This window comes from Chrysoperla carnea, chromosome 1 (assembly GCF_905475395.1).
Source record: "Chrysoperla carnea chromosome 1, inChrCarn1.1, whole genome shotgun sequence".
Lineage (NCBI taxonomy): Eukaryota > Metazoa > Arthropoda > Insecta > Neuroptera > Chrysopidae > Chrysoperla > Chrysoperla carnea.
In genome coordinates, this window is record NC_058337.1 from 135791028 (window position 1) to 135808615 (window position 17588).

At 30.8% G+C, this 17588-nt stretch overlaps 2 protein-coding genes across 2 annotated transcripts; both read right to left on the minus strand.

Annotated features, from left to right (window-relative positions):
* Window positions 1-4812: 4812 nt before the first annotated feature.
* LOC123303143 (hexamerin-like) lies at window positions 4813-8361 on the minus strand. Its single transcript, XM_044886259.1, has 3 exons — window positions 8206-8361; window positions 6257-7683; window positions 4813-5988 (listed from the first exon to the last, which is right to left on the minus strand). Exons 1-3 carry the CDS (start codon window positions 8297-8299, stop codon window positions 4903-4905), a joined length of 2607 nt encoding a protein of 868 aa, XP_044742194.1. The 5' UTR covers window positions 8300-8361; the 3' UTR covers window positions 4813-4902.
* A 5500-nt stretch (window positions 8362-13861) lies between these two features.
* LOC123303159 (hexamerin-like) lies at window positions 13862-16982 on the minus strand. The gene is made up of 3 exons (XM_044886260.1): window positions 16836-16982; window positions 15220-16619; window positions 13862-15039 (listed from the first exon to the last, which is right to left on the minus strand). Exons 1-3 carry the CDS (start codon window positions 16927-16929, stop codon window positions 13957-13959), a joined length of 2577 nt encoding a protein of 858 aa, XP_044742195.1. The 5' UTR covers window positions 16930-16982; the 3' UTR covers window positions 13862-13956.
* Between the last annotated feature and the right edge of the window lie 606 nt (window positions 16983-17588).

The following is a 17588-nucleotide window of genomic DNA, read 5'->3' on the forward strand; positions in this document are numbered from 1 at the left end:
GATTTTCTCAGAAACGACGCATCCAATGAGCAAATTAACCCGATTTTTGAATTTTTTGGGTTAAAATTACCTTATAAATTGAGTTTGACCGAAATCGGACACACAAAATTTTTCTCGATTTTTTCGATTTTTTAAAGGGGTGCGTACGTACCCTTAAGAAAATTACGAAAAATATAAAAACAATTTTTGTCCCCGATATGGATAAAACTCAGTTTATAAGGTAATTTTGACCCAAAAAATTCAAAAATCGTGTTTATGCGATGATTGGATTCGTAGGTTTTGCAATATCATCCCAAATTCCACACTAAAAGGGATTTTCTCAGAAACGACGCATCCAATGAGCAAATGAACCCGATTTTTGAATAAATTGGGTTAAAATTACCTTATAAATTGAGTTTAACCGAGATCAGACAAACAAAATTTTTCTAGATTATTTCGAATCTCGTCCGTGAAATACAGCTTGTCGACAGACAGACAGACAGCGAAGTTCTAGTAATAGGGTCCCCTTGTTCAATCAGACCCATGATTAATTGTAAATGAATCTAGTGAATGGAATGGCAATGAATCTGAATAACTTTCGGTTTCCACAAAAGTAAAGAGATTACATACTATTAAAAATATTTTTATTTACAAAATTGAAATCACATCATGCATAAAGCGGTGAGCGAACGAATATATATCGTACAACACCTAAAAATTTAATATATCAAAAAAATGATTATAGATATTGAAAATGATATTTTTATTCAATACTTATATATATAAGCTTCCTTTTCATAAAAAATTTTCAATTTACTTTTATCCTCAAAAAAGAAGTAATCTTTTCGTTCATCATTTCGATTTGATTCCCCGTGTGAAGGTATATTGATATTTTCCTTTGAAATTTATTTTTCTATAGGGAATATCTGATATGTATTACTTATCTAATACAACGTATATGCTTGTGATGCGAATCATCTTTGTGTCTCTGTGTAACCAATATGAAATTCTCAATCGATGTTTTTGTATTTGGAAATATCTCTTGGTCAAACACAGCACAACCTTTAAAGAAGGAACATTTCGATCAAAGGACTCTAAAAGCATGAATTTTATTTAATAAACTTTTATTAACTTCACTTGTAACTAGGTTAGATTGGGTTATATTGGCTGACATGCAGGACACACTTAGGCTATAGAGCCAATTGTGATACCATACATGTGTTTTACCACCTTTCCACTGATAAATTCATATATCAGCTCCTCAATTTCTGAGGCTGATCACTTGTAACTAATTAACAATTTAATAAAATCTTAGAAGTCAATTTTTAACCTACTTCTAGTTGTCCGATTAAATTTCACATATATCAAAGTACGAGGACAATACAATAATTTAATAACCTAATCGTTAGTTTTCTAACCAGGATCGCCAGGATAAATAATTGGTGTAGTGTGTACGTCATCCGCCTCGCATACTGAAGGTTGTCAGATCAAAACCCAGCCACGTTAAAAGATTTTTTTTAAAATATTCAATTTTGTTACCCAAAGAGTAGGTCAAAAATTTTTAACTTAACGATACAAAAAAATAATAAGGTATATTTAAAAAAAAAATAAAACCACACTCTTTCTTGCACTAAAAAGTAGGCTTTATTTTCAATTGTAATGTTAAATTCAAAGCGTGGGGTGATCTCTACAACAATTCTTTAAGTTGGCTGAATTGACAGACATCGACTATACCCCAAGCTTTGAATTTTATATTTTAAATTATTATCCACTTTTTGGTACAATAAAGCGTGGTTTTTTATATCATGTATATGAAATATATCAAGGTATATTAAGTTTAATCCCAAGTTTGTAACGCTTGAAAATGTTGATACTACCAAAAAAATTTTGTTACAGGTGTTCATAAAATCACCTAATTAGTCCGTTTTCGGTTGTCTGTCCGTCTATCTGTCAACACCATTACTCAAAAACGAAAAGAGATATCAAATTGAAATTTTTATATCGTGCTAAGGACGTAAAAAGTAAAGGTTCAGTTCGTAAATGAGCAACATAGGTCAATTGGATCTTGGGTCCGTAGGACCCGTCTTGTAAACCGTTAGAGATAGATCAAAATCAATGTTTACCAGCGAGGGTGCAAATTAGGTGCAAATTTTTTAGTATGTTTCTAAGAGTGGATGATATCTTTCTTTTTTTACATAACGATTGGATCATCAACACTATCAACTGTCTTTACATGGTATTTCAACAATTAACTCAGTCAATTGTTTGTTTTCACTTTTTGTAGTTTTAAGTTTAGATTTTCTTCGAAATCTAAAAAGAATAGTTTCTTAGTTTACATTGCGATGAAAATCGCTAAATGCTGTGAATTGCACCCAAGAAACGTCATGATAGTTTCTGATTTTTTGCTGATATTTCAAAATTTAATCTTTTAAACACTAGTTTTAATAAAAAAAATTTGTATTTTATAACAATGTTAATAATACCCGGAACAGTTAACAGAGATATCACCAGGTGTGAATCAGTTTTGATGCACATCTAAAGACAATACAAATACAGATAATTAAACATTCGATGACTTAAGGAAAGTATCTTATAATAAAAAAAAAATTATCTAAAAAAAGTATCTTTTCAAAAATATTTTAATGATTTTATGCATTTTAAAATCAACATGCATGTTATTAAAAGTCTAAGGCCGGATGTAGTATTTGACAGTGATTTCAGAACGAAAATTTTCATAGCCAAGGAAGTATTTTCAGGGTACCTGGAAGGTGTTTCAATTTATAAAATTTTTACATTTTAGAATAGCGAATTCCACACTAAGAGGGATTTTCTCAGAAACGACGCTTCCAATGAGCAAATGAACCCGATTTTAGAACATTTTCGCCCTTAAGAAAATTACGAAAAATCGAACATTTTTGTCTTCGATATCGATAAAACTCAGTTTATAAGGTAATTTTGACCCAAAAAATTCAATAATCGTATTTATGTGGTGATTGTATGCGTAGGTTTTGAAATATCATCCCAAATTCCACACTACATGGTATTTTCTCAGAAACGACGCATCCAATGACCAAATGAACCCGATTTTTGAATATTTTGGGTTAAAATTACCTTATAAATTGAGTTTAATCGAAATCGGACACACAAAATTTTTTTCGATTTTTTTTAAGGGAGTAAACCCCTTAAGAAAATTAGGCTAGGAAGTATAATTTTAAGATTGTTTTGTATTATACATTGTAAAATAGATTGAATAAACTAATTTTGAATTTGACGGATATTCTCGACTATGCAAATTTGAGTTGTAACATATGAATTAGATAATTTCCTCGTAAGTTTCCATCTGTTTTGAAATATTTGCCAAATTACACGATGGCCCTAGTTCTATTAGTATTGTTATCAGATTTGTTATTACTTTCCACACTAAACATATTGTACAATTTTTTTACAGAATACCTATGTCAGGTTGTTCTTACAGCTGACGTTAGAAGAATTACTAATTATTGTTGTTACTCAAAAGAATTTATATTTCTTTTTCTTTTTTAGAAATTCAATAAAATTCAAATGTCACAATGAAAGTGAGAATACCTAATATAAAGTTATTTTTGTAACAACAAAAAAAAATCATTAGAAAATGCTTTTAATTATATTCATAATGTGTTTAAAAAAATGTGTAAATTGTTATTTAATGAAGTTCTAATCTGCAAATAAATCAGTGATAACATCTGTTTCTATGTAGTTTTTATTATTTTTAAAGAGTTTCAAATACATTGAATTTAATTGACCCATTTTTGCATCATTCGGAAAAATTGGTTAATTTAGACCTGTATTGTCATAATTTGTTCCGATTTGCCAACCTTGCGTATTAGAAAAATTTCGTTTTTTCTAATATTAGCCGAGAAAATCTTAACGATTCAAACGATAATTAACAAAGCCCCAACTCGTTTTCGAGTCATAATTTGTTCCGATTTGCCAACCTTGCGTATTAGAAAAATTTCAGTTTTTCTAATATTAGCCGAGAAAATCCTAACGATTCAAACGATAATTAACAAAGCCCCAACTCGTTTTCGAAAATATCAGAACACTTTTCATCTTAGAATTCTATCACTTATTCATCATTTGTCGTCTGTTGTTCGGTACTTTTAACTTCCAGCATATTGTTTAAAATAAATGAGAACTCAAAAAACTATTTTGTCTTAAAACGATTTCGATAAAAATTCTAAACCATCTTTCTAAACCATTTTGACCTAAAAATTACGAAAATCTACTTAAAAGCTTGATTAGAATTATGGTTTTCTAAATGGTTTTCATGGTCTTCATGTTGTGTATGCTCTAATTAAAAAACTAGAAATTCTCCATCACTTTAAAGTAGTTTTTTGTTTTCCTCATACCAAAATTACCTAAAGAAATGATTTTAATCGAATTCGAAAATAAAAATTTTTGTCGATTTTTTACAATTTTTGCTAGCCTTAGAAAAAGATGCTAGCCCTAGATTTTACCTTTCTAGAAATTCAATTTTATTGTAAACATTGTAGTCAAAGTTTGATTACGAGATGGAATTTTGGGTTTGGTACGCCATGTTTAGTCCAAAATATATTTGAAATGCATGGGAACGCCTTTCTTATATTTCGGTTCAAAATTTCAAGTACCTTGATGCTAAGCAAAGTTGAAGTATCTTAATGAAATTTCTGAGTTAATTTCGATATGCCTGAATCATATTTCTAGTGAATTATTCACACTAAATTTTAGTGTTTTTTTATGATTTTGTCACTAAAATAAATGTTTATAATCGAAAATTTATGGAAAATAGGATAAATTAAATCATAACCAAATAAATTATTATTGCACTAAAACTATTTTATTCATGTAAAAAAAACTAAGACCATTTCAACAAAAACAATGACAGCCAGAAAACATATTAAATAATTAATAATTACGTAACATCATTGTTGGGGGGTAGCTCATTGTTGTTTCATCAATGTGACGAATGACAACATCTTGGAAGTACATGTTTGGTACAAAGAATTGTGTAACATCAATATCACGGTCCAATGGGTAGCCCAATGGAAGGTTGTCGATGAAACGCATACCAGATCCAATACCACAAGTGTACATTAAATCTTGATCCATAACCATGGAGTTGACTCCAGTGGTGCCTTGGAATGGTGTGACTACAACGAATAATTGGAATTCCATACCACCAACTGTACCTTTAGGTAAGAGTAAACGGTCTGGGAATCCACAGTGAGCTTCAGAGTTATCTAAAATGAATTCTTCTGTTCCTTGTAAAGCTCCCATTACTTTACGGTACAAGGTGTAGTAAGATGTACGGTCCTTGACAATGTGATGCATGTTTCTGGAGTTGCGTACAATCATGTTTTCACCAGTCTTCAAGTCGTATAAGAATTTATCAAGTTCGACAAAGTTGACACGGTTTTCTTCGAATTTGATCAATTGTCCTTTTTCGTTGTATTTTGGTCCTAAGAATACACGGACAACGGCTTTGGTTGTTTTGTCGCTGGATACGTTGATGCGGTAAGTGAATGGTTTGTGGTTAAGACGCATTTGACGTGCTTTAACTAAAACTTTTGGTACATCGGTGTCGGTAACTGTGAAGTCGTTGTACAAAGCGTTGTTAAGTTCAACATTGAAGTAGTCGAAGTATGTGATTAATTCATCAATATCTACGCTGTTGACTTTTACGCCTTGGTATAATAAGTCGGTGTATTTGTATGTTGGTAAGTTCTTTTTGTAGTTTAAGAAGTAGTGTACGATACGACGGTAGATACGGTAGAACATTGGATCACGCATTGCAGTTGCAAAGATTTCTAATGTGCTTGGTTGTACTTTGTAGTTGTCTAATGGTTTGCCAGCGTAACCCAAAAGGATTTTCACCCATTTAAGTAAATGTCCATAGTAGCGACGGTTCACTGAATCGGCATTACCTTGGATTATGTTACCGAGAATGTTGATACCTTCTTGAGTGTAGATTGGCACTTTGTTTCCGGTAACCTGCAATTATAAAGAAACATTTTGAGAATTACATAAGTTAATTATTAATTATTTAACACATATTCGCTATAATTCTAATTCGGGGGCATAAGATTTAAACTAAATATTTAGCTATTTCTACAAAATGAAATTTTCTTACGCTTAACTTTAGAGTATCTTTAAATAAGCCAAGGTTTGACGTTTTATGTAGTAATTTCTACTTGCGAGTTCGAAACTTAACGTTTTTTAAATTTATTGCATCGTAAACTTATAAAAGAAAATTACTTACATCAATAACGTAGCCTAAGTCAATAGCGTCAATGATTCTTTTTTCTAAGATGTTAATTCGTTCGTAAACATATTTTGTGTAGTCATCGTAAACAAGATCTGTTTTAGATGGTCGCATTGGGAATGGTAATCCATTTTCGTAAACCAATGTGCAGACATATGGAACTGGGTTTGTGATGTCGAGCATACCCATTTCACCAAGACCGTTTGAGAGACGTTCCAAATAGTAACGGTTGATTAATTGATGGAGTGTGTAGAAGTAGAGTTCACCACGACGGTCCTTGTTTAAACCGGTTTCAGTTCCAAGCATCCAGAATGGATAGTCCATGTGGAAGTAGTAATAGTATGAATTCAAACCAATGTCTTCCATGAAGTAAGATAATTTTTGTTGTTCTTCGTCCAAGTTTAAGTACCATCCACTGTAGTTGGTTGGGATAATGACAGTTGGGATACCGTCTTCAACAGTTTGGTAAACTTCTGGTACAAAGTTTTGTTGTACGGTGTTCAACATGTTTTTGTATAAAAGTGGATTTTTTACTAAAATATCGTCATGGGTCATGTATTTTGGAAGGTATGATGTTTTGTCCATAGTTTTACCGTAGTAAGTTTTGTCCATGTATGTTGGAACTTGACCGTACATTGATTTTTGGTATTCATTCATCATTGGAACGTCTTTTGTAACATATGGGCGTTGTACGTCATCAACCATCATCCATGGTTTTTTGCTCCAGATTGAACTGGTGGGTTTTTGGTACATCCATGGTTTTTGGTTTTGGATTAACACGTCATCGGTTCTCAAGTTGCCATAAATTGGTGTCATATGTTCATAATCTTGAGAGATTGGAAGTTTGCCGTATACTGGTGTCATGTGTTCGTAATCTTGTGTGAATGGAAGTTTACCCATAATTTTTGGATCTTTCAATAAACGTTGGTATACTTCAGGTTTAAAAATTGCAAAATCTTGCATTTTTAATTCTTGGGCTTTTTTGATGGTTTCATGATTGATGAAGTAGTATGGGTAGATTTCATATGCTGGTGGTAAGATTAATCCACGGCAGTCTGGACGATGTAAGACGGCGACAGTTAAGGCATAGACGAACATACCTTGGTTGATGTGTTCTCGGCACCAACATGCAACACGGTAGAAAGTGTCGTATGTCTTAGCGTAGTACATCAAATGGAATACGGCAATAACTTGACGACGATGAACATCATTCATTATCGAGAAGATTTCTTTTTGTGGAAGCATTCCATAGCGGTATAATTGGATGAATTCTTGTACGACAATAGGTTTTTCGAATAAGGCGATGTTTGATTCGATGTCGAATGTTTTTGCAATTTCAACTTGATCCAAGTAAGTGTTTGGTTGGTGAACATGTCTTAAGAGGCGTAAAAGATCTCTTTGTTTTTGAAGAAATACTTTGTCAGCTGAAAAGAATAAATTTTAAATTAAAAACTTCAAGAAAATATTAAATTGAATGTAAAAGTTAACATTAATAATTATAAGTTTTATTATAAGTGCATAGAAAGTTTTTATTCGGAGAATATTTTTTATAGTGCCTAGCGCTTTTCTTTTGCAATAAAATAAAAAAGACAGAAGATGCTTTCAGAAGACAAGTAATTAATATATAAGTATTGTCGTGGAAAAAGTATCAATAAGATATCTAGTCAAAGCGGGATAGTTATTGCTTAACTCTCCTAGTCTACAGTTTCGTTGCTGTAGTCGCATCAATCTCATGAAATGTTTAAAGGCAAGCTTCTTATAAAAGCTAAGAACTTTCTTTATTTTGTGTCTCACTTGTAACACAAAGCCTACACTTTGTATGCTATGTCCGATTATCATAATTTTTATTTCCAACATTAAAGCCGACCAGAAAATTATTTCAATTTTTAGAATTTTATGTTAAGAAAAAAATCAAGAATAAATATTATAAATTTTAAAAAACTTACCAACTCTTCCTTGGATGTTGTCTTGAACTAATTCTGGAGTGAGGTGCAATGCTGCACAAACTCCAAAAAGGAGTGCAAATAGAGCAATCTTCATCGTTGTCCTTATTAGATCTGTTGTACGTGGGACTACACAAAATTGAGTCTGACTTTTCAAAATTCCTTGACGGTTTATATATGAAAATTTTTTCAATTGACCTAAATCGATTTTGAGTCCCCACCAAATTAAAATTAATTAAATAGGGTGATTATTTTGTTTTTGATATGTTGCTATCCTAAATTATTTTTAAAATTATTTACAAAGATTATATTTTTAATTATTATTAAAACTAAAATTGACACTATAGGTCTTTAAAAAAATGATAATTTGATACATTTAATCAAAAAGGTGATAATGCTAATTAAAATTAACGGACGTATTTTGAGACAAGAAAAATAATAATCTAGAGACATGAAACTGATTTTTTTGAAAATAACTTTTAATGTAATAGACAACTCGTTGAATATTTAACGACTTAATTAGTAAACGATTTAATAATTAATATATCTATCAGTATTCCTTAAGTCAGAATTAATACAATGAAATTCGATTTTTGGTTGATTTTTAAATCCGCCACATTGTAAGCTGATCTCTCCTGCTAATCACAAGCTATTTTTTTTATACTCATTGATCTTAGAATAAATTAATTTTTCCTGTTGATCTATTTTCGTTGTTAGTTATCATCGATTTTAGTCGATATCTCAAAAGTTACTCGTTCTGCCTTCCAAGGGTCCCGATTTTTGCATTTGTCAAAATTTTATCCAAATCGATGCCAAAAAAATTTTCTCGATTTTTGGTTAATTCCTTTGAAAAATCTAGAAAATTACAAACAAAAATTTTATCCGGAATTTGAAAAAACTTTGAATATAAAGTAATTTTGGCCCAAAAAATACAAAATCGAGTTCGTTTATCGATTGAAGGAGTAGTTTTTGAGATATTTTCCAACATCTTACGACAAACTTTTGATTTGGAGCGACTCTAGGCATATGTCTAAAAATACTCATTTTATCGTAAAATAAAATGGATTTTCATGTGTTTTGGGTGTAAATTATTCCAAATAATCCAATAAAACGAAAATTTGGTTGATTTTGCAATATTTCATTCAAACAACTCATGCAGTTATGTCAACTTCACCACTCAACCTCATACGGAAGTTGTAGCACATTCGTGGCCCCATTCGCCATATTTGATCTCGCGATGAGGTTGAGGCAATCTCATATTGGTTGATATTAAGAATTTTTTTTCAGTGTACGGATATTCTACCTTAAGATATAAGAGAACTGGGGACATAGGTCATAATAAATTCAAGATAATTATAACTATATACATATTATTTTATTTTGATTAATTTATTAACTGCGGGAATGTATTTTGCTGGTGACTTTCCACAATTTTTAATAATATTTGGTCATAGCAACTAATGAATAATCTCTTTCAATGAAATTTGTGTATTTTTAGATTTTGAAAAAAATTATTTTTTGATTTTCAGTCGCAGTAAAACGGCTTTGTATAATGATCTAGTATTCTAGTTCAAACCTGTGATGTACAAACATAAAAATTTTATTATTATTTTAATATTCTGTACTTTCGATTAACGCATACGTGACGTATGGAGCCTATATAAAGTAACTTATGGTGAGAAATGAACGGAAATTCTTTGAGGGGTTTTTTCAGTAAAATTTTTTTGCATTTTTGTGTTATTTAATGTATTTCGAATACACTCAAAAAATTATAATGTAAAATTCATTGGTTGTTGAGAGCTTTAGTTTTTTGAATTCCTTTTATCTCTTTATATTATAAATGCGAAAGAAAGTAAGCATGTTTGTTTGTTTGTTTGTTTTACTCTACTACACGAAAAATATCGAAAGTATTTGATAAATAGAAATATTAAAAAAATAAAAAATAAAAATATTTATAATTTTTAAATATACAAATTTTTTTTTTGATATTTTTTTCAGCTAAATATCTTGAGAACTATTGCTTCTACAAAGTAAAATTATCTCAAAAATATTTTTTAATAGCTTAATCTGCCAGGAACTTAATAGTTAACGAAATATTTGAAAAAACCTATTTTCGCGAACTTTAACCTTGAATAATTTTTTTTGCGCATATCATTTTGCATTGGTTTTTTTATGGTCATTCCTTGGGTCCAAATAAGGATAATCTCGATGAAAAATCGTTACTTAGATTTTCTATGCAGTCATATTTCTCCGGGTTTTTGTCGTATTTTTCTGGGTTGAAAGTACATCAGCAAAGTACAGTGCCAGATTATCCCTTAGGCAATATAGGCAACTGCGTGAAATCCAAGTGCGCTTAAAGAAAAAAAAATGTTCAAAATATTCCTTTTAGTGAAAATTAAATTTAAATATTTGTATATGAAACAACTCCTCAACGACATTATTTTTGCCTTAGTTTATAGTCATAGTTTCCCCGAAAATATAGACTTATGCACTGTATCAAAAGTCAAGGAAGGGTGGTTTAGGTGTGGTAGAAACGGGTCAGCAGTTTTAGACTGAATAAAACCGTGCATTGGAAATTTTTATTTCAGGACGTGTCGCCATTACTTAAAGCCTCTACTAGTGTATTTATAGAGGCTGAAAAAGGAATTAATTTGTTTCAAATGTTTGGGGTAAAACTTTGTTTAAAATCGTTTGGCTTGGGGATTCACAGTAAATATCGTGGTTTAGGTCTTGCAATAGAAATACTAAAAGCAAGGTTCAGTATAGTGTACAAAAGACCAAGATAAAACCATAAGTTTTTTTTTGCATTAAAATATATTTTAATTTTCAGAACTGAATTTTGTAAAGCATTAAAAATTCCTTTGACTGCTACGGAATTTTCAAGCAGAGGTAGTCAAGCTGCGGCTCGTAAGGCAAATTTTATATTTTTAAAAGAAACAAAATTTGCAGATATACAAAAAGTATTGCCACACTTACCTCTGGGAAATATTAAACATGCCGGCATACAACTTTGGTATAAAACTATAAATTTGAATTAAAATTGATTTTGTAAACAAAGTTAGACTATTCCAAAATTTTTTTGGGGAAGCTAACTGATTTACCTTCTTTTTTTTTACAAAATACAAAAAAAAAGTCAGAAATTTTATATGGAAATATAATACGTTCAAAACAAGTGGATCCTAATTTAAAATGGATTTTCGTCTCCTGCGAGAGATTTTTCTACAGATTAAAATATCTCGAAATGTTGTATTAAAAACCATTATCGAATAAGTGGCCGCTTTTGGGAAATTATGAAAAATAAACCAAAAACTCTGAAATATTTTTTTTTGAAAAAGAAAAAAAATTTTGGAAATTGTCATGATTTTATAGATATTAGCATCTTGATCACAACTTTCAGGTAATGAGGAGATGTAATTCATTATCGAAAGATGAAGGGTCTTTGGCAAAGTCGATTTTTTGGGAATGGATGAGTGGAATAAATACTTAAATTTTCTGTATTTTTCTAGGAATAATATTTTTAAAATGAACAATTTATAATAATTAATAACATTAGATAATAAAGAATGTATTTTTAGTTTAAACCTTTATTTATTACTAAATTTAACCAAAGTTATAAAATATAGGACAAAAAAATTTATTTAAATAATAGATTTATTATTTTGTAATAAAATGAAATTATAAAAATCACCTTAAGAAGAATTAAAATAAACTTACTTAAATTTAACACAATTTAAGACAATTTTCTCGGCAATTTGTCTTAAAAATTATCATTATTCTCAATAGACCTATTTGTTTCGGACAGTTGTCAAAAAATTATTCAACCTAAGAAAGTTAAATATATTTTATCTTTTTCAAGCAGCGCTTTTTGACAAGGGTAGAAGATATAAGATAAGTCTTTACTTAATTGAAAACAGTCCGAAACAAAAAAGAATCATTTTGTAAATGAAAAGCCCTATGTAAATTGTCGAGAAATTTTATTAATTCAGAAATACTAGAATAAAGTTGGAATATAAATAAAATTTGTTATTAATTGTGTATATTTTAATTTTTTTTCTGTTTGCAATAAATTGACCTTAGAAAAAAAATTTATTCGTTTGTGAACTGTATCGGAGGTGATAACACTAATTGATTAAATGTATATAATTTTGAGACAATATAAAAAAATATTTTTAATTTGGCAAATAGAAACAAATTTTTAATTAGTTTATTTTGATTAATTTTCCATGGTATTTGCTTTTTATGTTTTTATTATTGAATTTTCATAATATTCTGAGATAAATAGCAATTAATATATGATTATTTGTGTACTACTGATGGTTGTCAATTTCTTGTTTTGTAGATATTTCTAGAGTTCTTAAATGTTTTTCTTGTGTTTTTGATATTTATTAAGACTTAATAAATTTGCCTTGAAAAACATGATCTGGCTGTAGGCTATGAAGGGGCACATGTACATTAGTCAAATATTATTTGAATTTATTGGAAGTTTTGTTGAACTGTTGATTTATTGGGTATCTTTTTTAAAATTTGAGTTCGTATTTCGATATTAAATTACGTCGAGAATATATGGAAAATTATTTGCGACAGCGCGGCCAACACAGAGCAGATTATGTAATTGACAGTTGAGCAAACGAAATATTATTTTAAAGGCTTTTTCTCGATAACAGTTCTCGTTGGTCGCAAATTGCAATACATAAAACATTCTGTAATCAAGAAGAAATTTACAAGAGATAAGTAAAATTACTAAGGCCCATTATATTTCTTTCTCGCCTCAAGAAAATTGTGTCTTCCTTTGGAAACGTAAAAAATATGCTTGAGCAAAGAATGCCATTTTTTCTGTGTAACTTACCGTACGTAATTGTGCGTGTAGTTCACGGAAGTGCCCATAGATTTTATAGAGGTAGCAGTTATATAGAGGGTCTGACAATTTTTCATGAAAACTTAACTCAAATGAAGTAAGCATAATTATATAGAAGTCGTTTCAAATTCAATAAACTAATTTTTTATGTCGATATGTGCATATTCGACAGATATAGGCATTTTTGCGTAGCCTTAAGAAGGATTATAAACCTCAATGTAATGGCAAAGCCTGATTTTACTACCCTATGAAGACACGAAAATTCAAGTACTGTTTTTAATTCCCCCTAAAAATGAGTCGATCCGCATGTTCGCGTTTTTAATTTCCCTTTTCGTTTTACAAATATAAGGACAAAACCATTTAAGAAAATCATCAAGTTGAATGTTAGAAATCGTTTGAAGCAGGAAAGCTTCCGCTTATTGTTAAAGTCACTCATTTTACACAAGGGCAGCAAATTATTTGAGCAGAAAACATTGTTTCAGCAGTAATATAAAGAATATGTAATAAGGATAAAGAATTGATCATTGCCAACGCTACTAAGATTTCATTGTTATAATGACTGCGTTTTCCTAAAATCAGCGCCCGATATTACTCAGTTGGCAATGGCATTTCAAGTGTTATAAAAAAAATCGAATACTCTATCTATGTATATAAGATGTTGGTGCTAACTTACTGAGCAAAACAACCCGCTAACTTTAGCTTAAATTGTCTCTATTTTACTTGGCAAATAATCTCCATTCATCAAATAATTTGATTAAAATTAGTAAATAATTTGGGGATCATAATTGAATCATAAACAAAGAATTTAAATTGCATCAAACTATTTTATTCATGTAAAAAAAAAACTTAAAACTATTTCAACAAAAACTAGAACAGCCAAAATCCAAAAGAAAAAATTCTTAATTACGTAACATCATTGTTGAGGGGTAGTTCATTGTTGTTTCATCAATGTGACGAATGACAACATCTTGAAGGTACATGTTTGGTACATAGAATTGTGTGACATCAATATCACGGTCCAATGGGTAGCCCAATGGAAGGTTGTCGATGAAACGCATACCAGATCCAATGCCGCAAGTGTACATTAATTCTTGATCCATAACCATGGAGTTGACTCCAGTGGTGCCTTGGAATGGTGTGACTACTACGAATAATTGGAATTCCATACCACCAACTGTACCTTTAGGTAAGAGTAAACGGTCTGGGAATCCACAGTGAGCTTCAGAGTTATCTAAAATGAATTCTTCTGTTCCTTGTAAAGCTCCCATTACTTTACGGTACAATGTGTAGTAGGATGTACGGTCCTTGACAATGTGATGCATGTTTCTGGAGTTGCGTACAATCATGTTTTCACCAGTCTTCAAGTCGTATAAGAATTTATCAAGTTCGACAAAGTTGACACGGTTTTCTTCGAAATTGATCAATTGTCCTTTTTCGTTGTATTTTGGTCCTAAGAATACACGGACAACGGCTCTGGTTGTTTTGTCGCTGGATACGTTGATGCGGTAAGTGAATGGTTTGTGGTTAAGACGCATTTGACGTGCTTTTACTAAAACTTTTGGTACATCGGTGTCGGTAACTGTGAAGTCGTTGTACAAAGCGTTGTTAAGTTCAACATTGAAGTAGTCGAAGTATGTGATTAATTCATCAATATCTACGCTGTTGACTTTTACGCCTTGGAATAATAAATCGGTGTATTTGTATGTTGGTAAGTTCTTCTTGTAGTATAAGAAGTAGTGTACGATACGACGGTAGATACGGTAGAACATTGGATCACGCATTGCTGTTTCGAATAATTCTAAGGTGTTTGGTTGTACTTTGTAGTTGTCTAATGGTTTGCCAGTGTAGCCCAAAAGGATTTTCACCCATTTAAGTAATTGTCCGTAGTAACGACGGTTTACTGAATCTGTGTTACCTTGTATTAAGTTTCCGAGGATGTTGATTCCTTCTTGGGTATAGATTGGCACTTTGTTTCCATTTACCTGAAAATAAACAAGAAGTTGAGAAAAATTCATAATTTGTCATGTGAAGGTCGCTTTAATCTATCATTTAATTTTGAAAACTCTAAACTAAATATATTCATAAAAAAAGACAATCAAATTATTGGGTACATTACTTTGCTCAGAATTTAATAATTACGCTAATCATTATAATTAACTTACATCAATAACGTAGCCTAAATCAATAGCTTCAATGATGCGTTGCTCTAAGATATTCATTCGTTCGTAAACATATTTTGTGTAGTCATCGTAAACAAGATCTGTTTTAGCTGGTCGCATTGGGAATGGTAATCCATTTTCGTAAACCAATGTGCAGACATATGGAACTGCATCAGTAATATCAATCATTTCAATTTCACCAAGACCGTTTGAGAGGCGTTCCAAATAGTAACGGTTAATTAATTGATGAAGAGTGTACAAGTAGAGTTCACCACGACGGTCCTTGTTTAATCCAGTTTCAGTTCCAAGCATCCAGAATGGATAGTCCATGTGGAAGTAGTAATAGTATGAATTCAAACCAATGTCTTCCATGAAATAAGATAATTTTTGTTGTTCTTCGTCCAAGTTCAAGTACCATCCACTGTAGTTCGTTGGGATAATGACAGTTTGGATACCATCTTCAACAGTTTGGTAAACTTCTGGTACAATGTTTTGTTGTACGGTGTTCAACATGTTTTTGTATAAAAGTGGATTTTTGACTAAAATATCGTCAAAAGTAGACTTGTCCAAGGTTTTGCCGTAGTAAGTTTTGTCTTTGTATGTTGGGACTTGACCGTACATTGATTTTTGGTATTCATTCATTACTGGTACGTCTTTTTTAACATATGGGCGTTGTACGTCGTCAACCATCGTCCATGGTTTTTTGCTCCAGATTGAACTGAAGGGTTTAATGAACATCCATGGTTTTTGGATTTTGATTAACATATCATCAGATTTGCCATATACTGGTGTCATATGTTCATAATTTTGTGAGATTGGAAGTTTTCCATATACTGATGTCATGTGTTCGTAATCTTTTGTGAATGGAAGTTTACCCATAATTTTTGGATCTTTCAAGAAACGTTGGTATACTTCAGGTTTTAAAGTTGCAAAATCTTGCATTTTTAATTCTTGGGCTTTTTTGATGGTTTCATGATTGATGAAGTAGTATGGGTAGATTTCGTATGCTGGTGGTAAGATTAATCCACGGCAGTCTGGACGATGTAAGACGGCGACAGTTAAGGCATAGACGAACATACCTTGGTTGATGTGTTCTCGGCACCAACATGCAACACGGTAGAAAGTGTCGTATGTCTTAGCGTAGTACATCAAATGGAATACGGCAATAACTTGACGACGATGAACATCATTCATTATCGAGAAGATTTCTTTTTGTGGAAGCATTCCATAGCGGTATAATTGGATGAATTCTTGTACGACAATAGGTTTTTCGAATAAGGCGATGTTTGATTCGATTTCGAATGTTTTTGCAATTTCAACTTGATCCAAGTATGTGTTTGGTTGATGAACATGTCTTAAGAGGCGTAAAAGATCTCTTTGTTTTTGAAGAAATACTTTGTCAGCTGTAAAAACAGAATTTTCAATGTAATTGCGACACCAGAATACCCATCAATTTTATAGAACTGCTTTATAGAAAGTCTATAATGCATTAACGATGCTTTGAAATACTTAAACACCTACAAAAGCCTGTTATTCATAGACGAAACTTAACGGGCTCTCCAAAAAATTAATTTTTTAAGAATAATAAAGAAATTATAAAATTATATTTAAAAACTTACCAACTCTTCCTTGGATGTTGTCTTGAACTAATTCTGGAGTGAGGTGCAATGCTGCACAAACTCCAAAAAGGAGTGCAAATAACGCAATCTTCATCGTTGTCCTTATTAGATCTGTTGTACGTGGGACTACACAAAATTGAGTCTGACTTTTCAAAATTTAATTTCGGTTTATATATGAAAATGAAATGCATATCAATTGAACTCATTAGATTTTGGAATTCCACCCAAATATGAAAAAAAAATATTATTGGGTGATTAGTATATTTTTAAAATGTTGCTAAGGTAATAATTTTTGTATATTATTCTATAAAAAATTTATATTTTGATTTTTTTTTTTTGCAAAAAATTGACCTTACAGGTGATAAGTTTGTGAACTTGTGAATCAATGGTGTTGATAACACTTTATGAATAAACTAATGTGTTTTTAAGGCAGGATAAACAAATGTTGTCAATTTGGCAAATGGAAAAATATTTTTAATTAATTTTTTTTGATTACTTTGTGGGAGTGTTTTTACGGGGTGATTCTTTAAAAAGTTTCCATCCGAAAATGTATAGGAAAAAACACATACCTATTACCACGAGTAATATTATCACGTACCTATTACCAGCTTCATGATTAGACAGGATTCAACTCTTACATTTCAGTCTGATTTAAAAAATTTTCAGGTTAAAAATTTTATTCCAAGAAAATTTTTTAAGATCAAATAATATTATTTTTTACAGATTTTTTTTTTTTAATTAAAAAAACAACCT

Excerpts from the sequence above, each read along its gene's own strand:
- LOC123303159 (XM_044886260.1), bottom strand. The coding sequence starts at position 16,929 with ATGAAGATTGCGTTATTTGCACTCCTTTTTGGAGTTTGTGCAGCATTG. Across the intron at positions 16,620-16,835 it reads CAACATCCAAGGAAGAGTTG|CTGACAAAGTATTTCTTCAA; the intron begins GTAAGTTTTTAA and ends CTGTTTTTACAG. Across the intron at positions 15,040-15,219 it reads ATTTAGGCTACGTTATTGAT|GTAAATGGAAACAAAGTGCC; the intron begins GTAAGTTAATTA and ends GTTTATTTTCAG.
- LOC123303143 (XM_044886259.1), bottom strand. The coding sequence starts at position 8,299 with ATGAAGATTGCTCTATTTGCACTCCTTTTTGGAGTTTGTGCAGCATTG. Across the intron at positions 7,684-8,205 it reads CAACATCCAAGGAAGAGTTG|CTGACAAAGTATTTCTTCAA; the intron begins GTAAGTTTTTTA and ends TATTCTTTTCAG. Across the intron at positions 5,989-6,256 it reads ACTTAGGCTACGTTATTGAT|GTTACCGGAAACAAAGTGCC; the intron begins GTAAGTAATTTT and ends TTATAATTGCAG.